The sequence below is a fragment of the Photinus pyralis genome, unplaced genomic scaffold (assembly GCF_008802855.1).
Source record: "Photinus pyralis isolate 1611_PpyrPB1 unplaced genomic scaffold, Ppyr1.3 Ppyr1.4_LG4, whole genome shotgun sequence".
In the NCBI taxonomy this organism is placed as follows: Eukaryota; Metazoa; Arthropoda; class Insecta; order Coleoptera; family Lampyridae; genus Photinus; species Photinus pyralis.
The window spans coordinates 32,632,139-32,648,185 of NW_022170511.1; the positions used below are offsets into that span (position 1 = coordinate 32,632,139).

At 37.3% G+C, this 16,047-nt stretch overlaps 1 protein-coding gene across 13 annotated transcripts in view; it reads left to right on the forward strand.

Annotated features, from left to right (window-relative positions):
* LOC116169969 (protein turtle) overlaps positions 1–16,047 on the forward strand; it is a 124,481-nt gene extending 108,434 nt beyond the window's left edge. For 5 of the 13 annotated variants that reach the window (XM_031486185.1, XM_031486190.1, XM_031486187.1 and 2 more), the window contains exons 7-12: positions 6,561–7,415; positions 7,484–7,549; positions 7,980–8,060; positions 8,135–8,320; positions 12,679–13,033; positions 13,987–16,047. In XM_031486185.1, the coding sequence (XP_031342045.1) occupies positions 6,561–7,415; positions 7,484–7,549; positions 7,980–8,060; positions 8,135–8,320; positions 12,679–13,033; positions 13,987–15,286 (2,843 nt within the window). In that variant the 3' untranslated portion in view covers positions 15,287–16,047. Of the gene's footprint in view, positions 1–6,560; positions 7,416–7,483; positions 7,550–7,979; positions 8,061–8,134; positions 8,321–12,678; positions 13,034–13,215; positions 13,290–13,586; positions 13,695–13,986 lie in introns of all 13 variants that reach the window. The other 8 variants (XM_031486195.1, XM_031486196.1, XM_031486197.1 and 5 more) reach the window with 8 other exon arrangements.

The window sequence follows — 16,047 nt, forward strand, 5'->3', positions numbered from 1 at the left end:
ATGTAATTCTACAAACACTTCGTGTGAAAGTACTTGGAAAAAATACATCTAAGGAAGTGCGTGCATTTATCGACCCTGGAGCGCAATTCTCCTATATTCTGAAAAGTTTGGCGTTAGAATTAGGGTACCGTAAAATTGCAGAATCAACGTTTTCCCATAATTTGTTTGGAGGTGCATCTATAGTTTCTAAAACGCACAAAAAGTATAAACTTTACTTGGAAAGTTTGTCTTCCAAATTCAAATGTCATTTTGACGTCTACGATGAAGACAACATTTGTGGTGGGATTCCTAAACTATTAAAAGCCAATTGGACACAAGAGCTACATGAACGTGGTATTGTAGTGAACGACGTCGGTAGCGGAAGTCATAAAATCGAAGTTCTGATTGGAGGTGATATTTATGGGAAGTTGCTGACTGGAAAGTTGCATCAATTAGAAAGCGGGTTAACTGCAATTGAGACACTATTAGGGTGGACTGTTTTGGGAAAAGTAAAAACTTGTAGTGAATGGTCTTCTACTAGTATGATAGTTACGTCAATGCTCAATTCGTCATCCACAATTACAAATTTGTGGGATTTAGAAAAAATTGGTATTGACGATCCTTGTGAAAAGCTAACAAAGGCCGAAGTCGATGACCAAGTGCGGGAACATTTTCGGCAGACCGTATCAAGGGATAGTGACGCTCAGAGAAGGTTAGAAAATGCGACACAAAAGTTGAAAGCAGACGGAAAGTACATGGACTACGAACAGGTATTTAAACAATGGTTAAACCTTGATGTAATAGAAGAAGTAAAAGGTGAATGTGTAAGTTGTCATTATTTACCACACCGACCTGTGTACAAACCAGACAGTAGCACTACAAAGGTGCGACCGGTATTTGACGCATCATGTTGTAGTGCAGGTGGCGCGTCAAGTCTTAATCAATGTTTAGCTAAGGGGCCCAATCTGCTCGAACTTATTCCTGACCTCCTCTTACGCTTTAGAGAAAAGTCAGTCGCTGCAACAGCTGATATTGAAAAAGCATTTTTGATGATTGGAGTTAAGGAAGATGATCGAAACTTCCTACGGTTTCTCTGGTGGGAGGATTCTACATGTTCAGATATGAAAATTTATCGACATAAGCGTGTCGTTTTTGGTGTTAACTGTAGTCCATTCCTTTTATCTGCAGTTATTGAATACCATTTGCGAAGAGTTGATCAGCATCTTAGGTCAACAGCGGATAAGCTATATTAACAACGTTATATGTTGATAATGTAGTTGCATGTTTTGATAACGTCGAAGAATACATGAAATTCAAGAACGAGTCAACGCGTATAATGGCAGAAGCGAAATTTTGTCTTCGAATGTGGGAAAGTAACGTTGATGATTTTCTCGAACAGCTAGTAGTTACTAATGTATTGGGAATGAAGTGGAATCGAAAGTCTGACACCTTGTCATGTTTTGTAAACGTTAAAGGAGTTGAAAAAGCTACCACTAAACGAATTATTTTGGCTGAAGTAGCTAAAATATTTGATCCGCTTGGAATATTAGCTCCTGTGACGTTAGTACCAAAGTTACTACTTCAGGAAACCTGGAATTCAAAACTTGGTTGGGATGAATCTGTGTCATCCGAAGTGTCGAGAAAATTCCTTAAATGGAAACATGATATTGCGTTACTCAATTTATTAGAAATTCCTCGTTGGGCTTGCAGAGGCAACAAACAAAGTTGAACTCTTCATACATTTTGTGACGCAAGTAAAAGTGGATATGCTGCCACAGTTTTTCTTCGAAGTGAAGTCAACGGTATAGGAGTGGTACAGCTATTGATGGCCAAATCCAGAGTTGCTCCTTTAAAGGATATAACCATCAATAGGTTGGAATTGATATCTTGCGAAATTGGTAGTCGACTGTGTCAGACTGTAGAAAATTCATTAAAGTTGGATGATGTTAATCGTTACTTCTGGACAGATTCTACTACGGCATTGTCTTGGATAAAACGTAACGATAACTGGGGAACCTTCGTAGGAAATAGGGTGAAAAAGATCCTTTCAAACACTGAACCAGAGGAATGGCGACATGTTCCTGGGTCCTTGAATCCTGCGGATTTGCCTTCTCGTGGGTGTGATGCTCGTTCATTATTGGAGTCAAAGTGGTGGGAGGGACCAGCTTGGCTTAAAGATGTTGAACAATGGCCCATCAATAAATATGTCGAAAATGAAGATGAAGTTCAACAAGAGAGGAAGAGGATGGTTACGGCGTTTAATGCGGTGATGAAGGATGAGATTCCATGGTATTTTCCTACGAAGTGTATTCTGCTTCCTTCAAGACATCCTGTTGTTGATGCGCTTATTCATGAGGATAAGTGTCATGCAGGAGCTCAATACATCGTGTCCCACTTAAGAGAGAAGGTTTGGATCTTGAAAGGTAGAAAAGCAATACAACATGTGGTTCGCAATTGCGTGAAGTATAGACGTTTTCGAGGAAAACCGCCAGATCAATCATGTAATGTTTTTAAAAATTACCTCTTAGTAATTTTGGTGGGAGTATGAAGAAAGATGCATTTTAGTAATCAAGTATGTATAGAACAGATTTGAAATTAATAGAAATTTGTCAATAAAATAAAATTGATCGATTATAGAATATTCTCTTTTTCGTGAATGATCTTTTTACACACGCGGTTAAACTATCAACGGGTAGTTGTAGTCCCTAGCCGCATCAACTAGAACAACCTGTAAGACTCCACCGTGGCTAGTCTAGCGGTTCATTAGCGAATTTACTCATTAGCTTGTGGTTTTTCGTTTTCGCAACCAGTAGAAGAAAATTAATCGTTAATCTTTCACAATTTGTGAGTTTTTCATCGTACACCTTACCTTTCTGATTCTAATTCGAGTTGAGAGAGTGAAACATTTAATCTATATTACAAAAATGCTACAATGCCAGGTACAACCCAGGACAATAGTGTTTAAAATTTAAACCTTCTTCGCACAATTGCTACTTCACGCAAAAAAGTTTTGTAGCCTCGTTTGTAGCTGTTTAGTAGGTTTATGGCACAAATGTAAAGTAAGATGTTCTCATCGCAAAAGCAAGGGTTCTCTAAATTATTAATTGTGCAAACTTCATTCGAACAACCATTGGATGTTCGGAAGGGTTAGCTTAGGCAATGAGGATATTGCACTTATCATTAAAAACTTGGCGTATTCGGAAAAAGATTGGCATTATTCATGCATAATTTTTTACAATAGGCTTCGCCAACATATAACAAACAAAAGCGAAGAATCTACTGCTAGAAATGGAACTTGCGAAGAATTTCGCAATTATTATTAAACTGCTAATTAAATTGAAATTTAAAAAAGCAGAGATACATCTGATCCGGACCAAATCCCGTTGTCGAACGAAGGGGGGGGGGGGGGGGCAAACATTGTCGAACAAAAACATAAAAATCTATTTATTTTGAAATTGACATTTAAGATTTAACTGTTAAATAAATTTGTGTACTCGTCGAACTATCACAGTAAATCCAACAGCAACTTTCAATTCGTTACAAATTACAAGAAATATGTACGCCGTAATTTGCTAATATAATTTTCAGGTCACTTGAGCAGACTAAATAACTTATTATTACTATGTAGGTACACAAAAGCGCAGTTTATAGTACGTGGGAGAGGAGTCATTTTACTAATACAAACAATATGCAAAAGATGCTGACAGGGACGATTTTAAATACGAGACCGACAAGTATTAAGAAGCAGAAAATTGCTGTATTTATATACTAAGAGGCGCAATCATCTTTGCATAGGAACCAAGCACGTAGTACATACCTAGAAACCTTTAATTTACAGCTACAAAACATAATCTGTTTGATACTTTGCGGCTGGATAGAATCCTTTTCTGGGAAAAAATTCTGAAATTTAATTTTATGTTTGGTCAACAATCTTCATATACTTCGGGGTACGTTTTTGTTTCACACGATATATGTGGGGGTACGTTTTAATTATTTATAAAAACTGGTGGTTTGCCATACCCCCGCATACCCCTCCCCCAATTCGACCACTGCTCAGAAGTACCATTTCCGTAAAAACAAAAACATGAAGAACGGATACGTTCCATTTTTGTGAAAGAACCAGGCATCGAGTATTCATAAGTACAATTTCTGTGCAATAAATGCACGCAAAGTGCTCATTAGTACAACTTTTGCGCAAGAATCAGGCATCAAGTACTCAAAAGTACCATTTCCGTAAAAACACAGGCATGAAGAACGGACACGTTCCATTTTTGTGAAAGAATCAAGCATCACGTACTCATAAGTACAATTTCTGTTCAATAAATGCACGCAAAGTGCTCGTTAGTACAACTTTTGTACAAGAATCGCTCATGAAGTAATCAAAAGTACCATTTTCGTAAAAACAGACATCAAAAACGAATACGTTCCATTTTTGTTAATGAATCAAGCATCAAGTATACTCACAAGTACAATTTTTGTGCAATAAATACACGCAAAGTGATCATTAGTACAATTTTTGTACAAGAATCGCGCATCACGTACTCAAAAGTCACATTACACCTGCTTCAGAACAAATATTGAGAAGATGGGTAATGTGTCTAGAAAATCAGGGAGGTCTATTTCAACACTTATTATACCTAGTTAAATCCAGGTTTTTTATTAAATAAATTCGATTGTTATTGCTATTAATGACACTTAATAAAATGTCACTCGAAATGTTTTTCTTTTAAATTTGAACTTAGTTTTTTATTTGAACATATTATACATTTTTGAAATCAGGTTTTTTTCTCTACTAGATGACCCACAACTACAAAATGACTCCGATATGAATACCAAAAGAACAGAAAAAATTCCGTAAAGAAAGTCTCTTTAGCTTTATAAATACCTCCCCAAATAACGATTTTAAAGGCAAAAATCAAAAACTGCATTTATGTTATTTTTCGCCATATTTAGAAAACTTTTAGAAAAACTTTAGAACAGAAGAAATGATGTTTTTAGATTTTATGTCGGGGATGATTTCTGTCCATTTTACCAACTGTCTATGCTAATAAGCGAGTTCCTGTGCTTAACACGAAATTTGATTCAATTTGTATATCTTTTAATAGCAACCCTTGTTTCTTATTATATATTACTAAGCTGCACACATGCTGCTATATCCATAAGGGTTGCACTTTTTAATAATATGTAATGAAAACTAGTTGCCATTAAAAAAATATGCCCTCCCTCTACCGTACCGTACGGCACTGACCACAAAATTTAAAGTACGTAGATTGATAACAAACTTATAATTGTGGATACCATAAAAAGTTCTTTGCAAAATCTATAGTTTTGAAGATATAATGAGTGTTCCAGGCAAGATTTCCGCCCTGTATTAAGAGCAACTACTAAAAATATAGTAGACTAGTCTTACGCTGAACACTTGCGTATGATATGCTTTACATGTTGTAAGGACTTTTATTAGGAATTACATTCATAGGAGTGTTCGATCATTATAATTTACGTTTCTTGTTTTCTGTATGCTTATTAGCTTTGTTCTTTGGTATATAAACGTAAGTAGTGAATACATTTATTTCTTAAGGTTTTCATTTTGTGTGTAGGCCTAATGTCATTTGTTTAACAAAACACACAGCATTTATTGTTTACGCGCGGAGGGGAATCTATTAAAACTGCCCTCTCCCAATAATAAAACCTAGTGTACGTGTACGGCAAATAAAGGCGCTAGTGATTCTTTGTTGATTCCACTGACTAATGTCTCCATTGATTTAGGATATAAAATAGAATTTTGGAAGAATTATTATAAATGAACAATATTGGTGGTATCTACACATTTCGAATCGATCATACGGAAAATAATGTGACGGTAGACAAACGTAATAACTTTCAGGATGTTTGATCAAAGGTTATTTGCCACTATTAGGTGAACATTGTCAATACTCGACTATTCCATTACGGAACGTTTATTAACTAAAAAGAGAAAATATAACAGAAACAATATATATAATTAAATATTTCCGTATATTATTTGATTTGATGATTATTTTGACTATAATCTGTTTTTTTCTCTTTTGCGAATAATTAATGTCTTTCTCTCCATCCAGAAATGAATCACCATATCTGAATATCGCAGTAATTAAAAGGATTAAAACCGCACACAATCCTAATACACTTAAATAGGATAGAAATTATTCGAGTTTCAAAAGTACTTCAATTTAAGGGGGTTATTACACTGTATATAGTATAACCTAATTCCGAAATAAATTAGTTGCGAATATTACAATTTTGCAAACGAACCGTGCAAAAGATAAATAATGAATGCGCCTTCCCTAATTTCTCCACGATTATAAAATCGTTTGCCGCCGGTTTATAAAATGTTATATCTTGTCCTCTTTTATTACTCTATTTTGGATGGTAATTAAAAAGAGTTATAGCGGTGTCGATTAAATATGCAGCTTCTGAAAGTTTGAAATTCTTAGTAATTGTTTTATCGAACTACGAGAAACCCATTCGAATACCAAATGCCGCAACACTTAATATAACTCGAGAGGTTTAAGTGCTTCTATAAGGACATAAATTATTTGCAGATCCTGCGAAAGTGACATTTACGCCGACTGTACAGTACTTACCCTTTCGCTTAGGCGGAGTAGTACAATGTTATATAAAGGCCAATCCTCCCCTTCAGTATGTTACGTGGACCAAGGATAAGCGTCTGTTAGAACCTTATCAGACGAAAGACATCGTTATTATGAATAACGGTTCATTACTGTTTACTAGAGTTAACCAAAATCATCAAGGGCGCTACACTTGTACGCCCTACAACGCTCAGGGAACACAAGGCTCTTCCGGACCGATGGAAGTTTTAGTTAGGAAACCTCCAGTTTTTACAGTGGAACTCGAACCCATGTATCAGCGTAAAGTAGGCGAAACGGTCGAAATGCATTGTGACGCTCAAGAGGCGGAAGGCACACAAAGGCCAACGGTCCAGTGGCAGCGTCGCGACGGCTCGTCTCTAGACAAAAATCGTGTTAAAATTACCGGAGGAAATATCACAATAGAAGGTTTAAAAAGATCGGATTTTGGCTTTTATCAATGCGTTGCTTCTAATGAGGTTGCTACTATAGTAACTGCCACGCAATTAGTAGTCGAGGGAACGCAGCCTCACGCCCCTTGCAATTTAACGGCGAATGCCTCCGAATTTGCCGTAACCCTAAGCTGGTTACCGGGATATAGCGGTGGACCGGATTACAAACAAGATTACACGATATGGTACCGAGAAGCCGGTGTATCAGAATGGTCGACTATTCCCGTTACTCCTTCAGGAAGTACACAAGTAACAATCAATCGTTTAGCGCCGGGTGCGACTTACGAGTTTCAAGTTGTGGGAAAAAACGCCCTCGGCGAGGGAATGATGAGTAACATTATTACAGTAAGAACATTAGGTAAGTAATTTTTTTTAATGTAACGACAACCCGAAAAATTACTATTTTAATGCTTTCGTGGAGAATAGACGTCGGAGTAATTCATAAAGTTCAAGTAAATCCGACTCCATTTTTCTCCCCTTCCGACGACTCGGGTAAGACGTTTACATTAAGGGGTTTTGTTGAACATTTGCATAGTTAAATATAAGAATATTGCGTGTTTTCTACCGTGAATCGATTGCTTTAAGTTATATCGCTTGTACCTACTTTTTAGGTCATGGTTTGCATGCAGAACGTTATATTTATATTTTCGATACGTTTCAATCTGCATAGTTTTGATTAATTAGTGTATGTCAAGGTCGTTTCAATCACATTTCCCTCACTAATTGTGTACAAAGTCGTTAATAAATGAGCAAAGTTTTCTTGCAGTTGATATAATAAACGTCCAAAGTTTTCTCATCTTTAACGTTGTTTGGGGCATTTTCCTCGAAACTTTTAAAAATGATTACTGCAAAACTCATGCAGTCGAAACGTTAATTAGGAATGACGGCGCATGAAAACTACTTATTTTATTTATTATTTCAGATATATTAGATTATAGTATTATTATTTTCCCCACTGACTCGTCAGGCGACGTTTTTATACCACCGATTCTAAAACCCAAAGGTACTTTGGTTTACTTATCCTTGCATGCGCTCCCTGCTCGAGAGAAAGGATAATCCAATCTAATTTTCTTTTAGGTCCAAAACCCGGCCCCCCTCGAAATCTAACCGTTACCGAGATCAGTAATGGATTCCTGATCACATGGCAGCCGCCGTTAGAACGATCGAATTTAATTCAGTACTACACGATTAAGTATAAAACTGATGGGCCTTACAAAAATTTAAATAAAGGCCAAATTAGGCCCGAAGAAACTCAATATTTAGGTAAGTGTACGAATAAAATTAAGCTCGCGTAAACGAAAATCAAAATTAATCCCCATAAATATAAAAGGTACATTTTTAATTTATTCAAGGGGAAATGATGCCGATTAATTTTTGTTACACGTGCAATGGAAAGATTACTTGCGGATTTAATTATTGTGGATCAATACGGGATTTGCGCCATTTAGCTGTAAACAACCAATAGAGTATTTTGCAGAAAAATCAAAGTGTCTTGATAACGATAAGTGCCAACATTCAATCCATAAATATATTATGCGCTTGTTTAAAATGCCAGAGATGTTAGTTGTACCCCAAAAAAACCAAGGTACAGGCGCACAACAACAAAGCATTCACACGAGAGGCGCAGGCATTTCGATAGTGACTAGAAACCTAGGTTGTTATATATGCACGTAAAAATCGGCAAAAATCTAGGCATTATTGATACGACGACTTTCAACCTTAATGAACCCTTAATTGCCCTCAAGGTACCTGTATTAGGGATGATAACTTAACTCGCACCGCAAGTTTTTTAATTTTGGATTTCGTGATTACTCTATACTAGTCTTTTTCGTTATCAAGAATGTAGCTGCGAGTTGCTTTAAACTCTTATTGGTCAAACTTCCCGTTTTTACAGCTCATTTAAAGTAGTTGCTTTCGACTTCTTAATCTACCCATAACAGGTGCGATTTTGCTGATTATGTTTTGATATGGGTGGTTTTGAAATAAACAACATTTCCATGTACGTAATTAAGTGATAATCACACAATTTATGGGGAAAATTTGATATACGATTTGAAGTAGTCAGGGATGAAAATTTTCGTTACAATAAGCTTTATATTCCACGTATACTGAAGAAAGTTTTTATGAACGAGTTTTAATATTTTTCATATATTTTACATTCATATACAGTGTGCTCAAGATAAGATTAAACAGCATGGGGAAATCGTAAATCATAAAAGATACGCGGTCGATTAAATTAGAAAAAAGTTGCGTATTCGAGTAAAATTTGTAGTTAAATGATGTTTTAAAAATTCGGAAATTCCAATCTATTCCGAAGCTATTCGAAAAAAACGAAATTAATCATATTCTCTCTTTGAAAAGATAAAAAATTATCAAAGTCCTCGTATGAGATCGAAGGGATTTCAGCGCTTTTTTGTGTGGTACCTACTGCCGATACCCCGTTCGCTCGTAAAGCGCGTTTGAAATTTTGACTGCACCATCAGTCAGATCTTATCGGAGGCTACCACATTTCCTTTCTCGGAACCCACTTCTAACGCCCCCATAGTCATATAAATGCGCCATTTTGGTAGATTTCGTCAAAACCCTCCCACAAAATAGTACTCAACTTTTGGGGCACTTCAGTCTGTTTCAAATTAAATGGGCACTATTGCTATCTTTCTTTGTTTTAAATGGTAAAAAGCCGATTAGATTACTTAAGCTGTGCGTTTTTGTTTATTAAATCCAAATCTGTAAATAAAAAAACCAAACAACATCGCATTTTTCACCTAATAACCAAATTGCAACATTTTATATGGAACGCCCTGCATATTATTAGGTACATCATATGACAGCTTATTAAATTCTCGACAAAAGTTCGTAGTACACCATAGCAAAACTACGTCAAATAACCAAGATTTTTCAGTTATTTTCATTTCGATCTAGTTATCCATGAAAATGATAAAAATACATAATCGTATACAATAACTGGCAACCATAAAATATCAGCTGAAAGTGAAATATTCCGCCTCAGAAGCCAGCAGTTGAAATTTATTTCACTTTCAAAAAAAGCACCTATTGCGCATCCCCTCAGTTAAGAGAATTTCAACTTTCACAAAAACTTTCAGCGTGTAAAACGCGCTTTACAAAAAAAAACGCCATTTTATCATATTCATGGACAACTAGATCGAAATGCAAATAATTGAAAAATCTTCCTATTTGAAATATTTTGGCTATGGTGCATTAAGGACACAATTCGATGTTGTTTTGTATTTTTTAACTACAGGTATGGATTCAGTAGACAAAAATACACAATTTTGGTAATTTAGCCGTGTTTCTAACTCTACAACTAAGAAAGTTAACAATAGTGCCGACTTCATTTTAAACAGACTGTACAGCTCGAGCTTCTATAGGCGACACGAAAAAGAGAGACCGCGATTCGATCTTTAAGGAACTTCAAACCGCGTATTGAAATTCGCAGCGGAAATTAACTTTTGGACGCCCGAAGTCGACTACCGCCCCTAGGAAAAGAAAACAAAATTCCATCACGCAGAAGTTGTGCGCGTTTACAAAATCTTTGCGACGGCACCAGTTGGAAAACAGTCGAGTCAAAACTGTAGAAGAAGATAGGAAAAAAACTGAAAAATCACCACATTCATAAACCACGCTTGGGGATGGTGCCCAAATGTCGCCGAACCCACATGATGTAGCCGCATTCCTAAAGTTGTTAATTACACGGCCCGCTAGGTACACGTATACTCCTCGTCTTTCTACAAGCGTTCTTCTACCGGCTCTCAATTGCCGTCAACCAGCCACCCGGCCAAAGTGAAATGAAAAGCTACCTTTTACAAATAAATTTTAAAAAAATGCGTTAGAAACACTTCCTCATAGGAATTTTATAAAATCTGCAACATGGTGCCCACCGATTTTCATGCCAGGTTTCGTCTTAGAAAAACTACATATTTTTATATCGACCGGAAAAAAGTACATACTGTACTGAGAAGCATTTTTATTACGAATAGAACGATGTATCAGTATGACACAAAATGATTCTTTTTTACGTCATTTAAAGAAACCATTTCGACATTTTGTCATGCCCTATAAACATTATTTATTATCTGAAAAAGCTTGTTATTCAATTTTGGTGTAGTAGGCGTTGACAAAGTGTCAAAATAATTCATTGATGGGTCCTTGTCAAACAGGATCAGAAAAAAATAAAAACGAATATGGTGAATTTCGGTTTTGTTGTCGAATATCTTCGGAACTGATTGAAACTTCCGAATGTTTAAAACATCATTTTACTATTGTACCTAAAATACGCAGTTTTTTTTAAATTCAGATAACACTTTTAATTACTCGCCTACGAAAAATATTCGTTCGGTTAAACCTTGACCGGAAAAGTCTCTTTTGCTTCCAATTGTTTCCGTCCTTCCTTTAATTATAACGTGTTCGGAAAACTCGCGAGAAATTAACGTTTCAAACCAATTCCCGAAAAATAGGAACCTTCGCTCTGTTAAACTCGGAACGAAACTTTTTTCGGCAAGCGAAAGTGGGTGCCTTTTGGTAGTCTTCGACCGAATGCCTTCATAAACTTCCCAGACTAATAGTCTATACCGGTGGAAAAGTATCCCTACTGCAAAAGTACCTTTTGGCAAATTACTGTCAGTAAATGTCACGTATAAAAATTCAAAGGACGCCGATGTGCTGAAAAACTAGACGAATCAACCCTCTTAAAACAGACATTTCGACTCAGATTTACATTTTAATTTTAAATCTCCCCTGCATATGAATTTCTCGAATAAGCTTTAAATAAGGAAAAATGGTGAATTTTTATTTCGTGCTGTAGAGTGTAGTTTAGAACACGGCTGTCCTTCCGGTTATCCTCACTACAAAAACGTTTCTTTGCGATACAGATGGTAGAACTATTCTTAGAGTTTCTGTTGTGCATGATGCAGTGTCTAAACTCACTGTCAAAATTAACAACGTCTAATTGATTTGTACGTATCACGAATGTAGAGTTGCGTTTATAACGAGAAGCAATTAATCATTATTATACAGACTATTTTCTTACGTTTATTGCGTGTGCAAAATTAACTCATCGTTAATTTTTTATGCGCCAAAACATCAATGGGAATATACTTATATGTGACATCGACACGAACCTGCCTTAATTTAATGAATGGATACACTTTCAATGTATTTTTGCTTGACATTCTTCTTTAATCGATCGATCATACCTACCTAATGTTAATTTTCCGTGTTTAATGATACAAAATCAATATAGTGTATAGGTATGACCATTGCTAATCTAATCAGATATTTTATTCTAAAATCACCAACGAATGAGAATAATTAATTGACTTGCTGCCTTTGGTTCGGGTTGCGGTTTCAATTTTTTCAGTTGATGAAGGTTTTTTTTCGGTGTTACCGAGTATTGTGTGTCATTTATGCTAAACAGACTCCTTTTTCTTTCGGTGGTACTGAAGAAAAGAGTGCCTAACTATACTAGGTATGGAAACATAAATACTATGATATTATATTATAGGGTGTATAGCAGAAACACCCGGTAAATGCTACCTATACTTCCAGGCAGAAAATTAATTACACAACATCTAGTAAATAAAAACAATGTTTGTTTGTTTCAGTAAAAAACTTAGTAGGAGGTCGCACGTACTACTTCAGAGTCTTAGCATATTCCGTCAAGAGTTACGAAAGTAGCGACGAAGTTAAGTTTCCCGTTCCCGCGAGGGTGAAGCATAAAGCAATCACTGCCGGAGTAGTTGGAGGAATTCTGTTTTTTATAGTAGCCATTATTCTGTCTGTGTGTGCGGTGAAAATTTGCAATAAGCGAAAACGTCGAAAACAGGAGAAAGGTACCGATCGGAATCGTCGTCGTTCCCTCGCTCATACTTTTGTTGCAGCTTACAATATGGTAGCTTGTAGAATAACGGACTCAAGAAACGGGGGAAGTGCAGCGGATAGCCAAGTGCCTTTGAAAAAGTAAGCAAGTGAGCTCTTTTAAATTTCTGTAGTTCCTTCTTCTCTAGGAGCTGAAGTTTCATGAGATCTACGATGTGAAATCTCACGAAACTACCGCTATGGTTCTTACTGAATTTTCAAAATTTTCTCACTGTTGTTTAAAGTGTAACTGATGAGAGGGTACATAATTGTTCCTCTTATAGGACAGTTGAATCAGAATCCTATCGAGATTACGAGAGTGTGTTTATTATTCCCGGGACAAGCGTTGACACAAACCGTAAGCGTCCGATAAGTGCGATTCCTCTATGATTTGCGATCTTAAATCGAAAGGAAATTAGGTCGCATTTAATGATGGATCGCTCTTTTAGAATACCTGTAGAGTTCAATTATACTGTAAAATTCTTTGCGTAAAATATAAATGACAGCATAATTGGATTTAAATGTGCTTCATTTGTTCCTGGAATGGCGACCTGTTCCTAGGAACGGTGTCTGTGTGTAGGTGCATTTAGCCATAGAATTATTATGTGGCCGCGTTTAGTTTTAATTAACCGAACGTGGTTTTTGCATTATCTAGTTTCTGACTGTATACGTGTGTTATTTGCCGCCCGCTGGATCATCACAGGAGGAAAAAAGGTGAAGAGTTGCGCGGCTGTTGAGACATCATCTGTTCGCACTCTCACATGTATATTAGTTCTTTTAATTATTGATTGCCATTCACGCCCTGCACTAAAACTATCCCTTCCACATTAGATACAGATTATTTTCTTTTGATATTTCTGTTACATTTGCACAGAAAAAAATAATCTGCTTGGTGACTTGCATGCATAACCCCGTTTAAGTGAGTTTAATCATGGTTGAATGCATGGATGTGCAGTTGTGATTTTTGGAAGAACTGTGTTTGTCTGGATTGCATCAATTATTGCATGTCTTGTGATTCACTTTGGCAAACAAATTAATGTTGTATTTTCCTACAGACTTAGAAAAAGCCGAATACCAGGTTTAACGGTGCTTGCCTTTATTGCGAACTGGATTTGGCCACGGGATCGCTGTCGCTCCGGTAGTAGTATAAGTTGGCATCCAGATTACCTACATTCAGGTTCGCCATCGAAATCTCTGGCCCGTATATCAAGAGCAGCAGACGGCCGATTCGTTCTCGTAGACTCTGCGTCCAGTTCGCGCACAGACAGCCCTTCTAATGTCAGTAGCAGTGACGATGGAGGCTTCCTCAGCAGAAGAGGCATTCGAAATCGTGCTTCGTGGCGAAAACCTTTAGTTGGATACCCTAGCCAGTTAAGTTTGCGATCTGATGCTTCGGGGCAAAGTGCCAGGATTTTAGTGTCTGCCATCCCTGGTACCTTGGGAGGTCCCCGCTTTCACTATCCCGTCAGACCCATACCGACAATTTACAGTCCTGTAACTCCTTTATTTCAATCGAGCTCTCCTGCAGATTCCACGGCACTTTTACTATCGCCTTGGTCTCCAATGTACTTTAGTGATATCAGCTCAGTTCAACAACCAAGTTCGGCGGAACGGTCGTTCCCTACACCCCCGGGATTTGTACAGTTACGGTCAGTACACGAACGATACTCTCAGGAGTTGCCTTCGTTAAGTGCAATACATGAAGAATCTCGTAGCTTCATACCAGTCCACCCCTTAGATCCAAGCCCAGTCTCTCGCATACGTTTACCACCGCCTTACCCCGCACTTCCGGGTCCAAGACCACGAGTTCGACTTTTGCCTAGACACGCACGCATCGCCAGAAGTGCACCAGAACTGGGTTCGCCCGATCATCTAGATCGATCTCCGGAAAGCAGGTCTAGCTCAAGCGGATTCGGTAGCAAGAACACTTCTCAGCAGAACCAAAGCTCGCAAAGCGGAAGTACCTTCACGGAATGGCGATTGCCTCCATATCGTCCGCCACCGCCGCCACCCTCGGCACTACCGCCGCCGCCTCCACTAGTCGGCCACTGGCTTGAGCTGGCGTCCTCTTCGCCCTCGACATCGGAGCAAATCCACAAGTCGGTCGATGTTGGTAGTGTGGATGGACATTACGAGTTTGATCCGTCTACACCTACACCTACACCTTCAACGCCCACCGAACGAAGAGATGGTGACCTAGATCCGGCACCAATTCGAAAAGGTTACGGAACCTTAAGAAACGCACGATACGATAATATCGAAGCGCGAGTTCAAGCTATGAAAGAGGAATTTCACGAGTTTCGCAAACGTCAAGCCAAACGCAAACGAAGCCACGAATTGGAAAGCGCCTGTTAGCTTAAGGATTATGTACTTCGTAACTGTGTGCGTGTTCCTGCGTCAACTTATAGTTAGTGTGATAAGCTTTTTATCGAAGCAAACCCGTTCTAAATTACTAAAGAACCAAAACTCCAAAGACACTATATTAATTTATATAAATATTATATATTAAGCAAACGATTATTAAATTAAAACAAAACTATGGAATAAGTACACACTCATTGTACACCTATATACAGTTAAGTAATTTACCGTACTTCTATTGTAGATTAAAAATGGAAGCTCAATTCGTTTTATAACGGTGTCACAAAAATATAATGTACATCAAACAAAGGGTGCATCGGAAAACAGGTCGCATTTCGACACTGCCCCGTCGAATCCACCTGATCAGTTCGCCCTCTAATAATAAAATTCTAACGCTTTAGCGCGGTCCCGACCGCGGAAAAAATTACATAACAGGCTGTTGCGATATTGTAATATTAGGTGTTTAGACTAAAAAATGTACTACGTACCTTCTTGCTCATTTGAGCAAAACCGGACCGACACGTCCGCCGCCATATTTTTATCGTTATTTATTTATAAATTTGTTTAAATTGTAAAATACAAAGTGTTCTATAGCTTTATTTTACTATAGATTTTTTTATATAGTGATATTAGTTTCTTAAATTATCATGTCAGTACAAGTTAAGTTTAGTAACGTTCGAGTTTTACCTAATTACGCTTGAGAGAATGAATCGGAGTGATGTGTTGTCTGTTTACGAACAATAAAAGTATTTCTA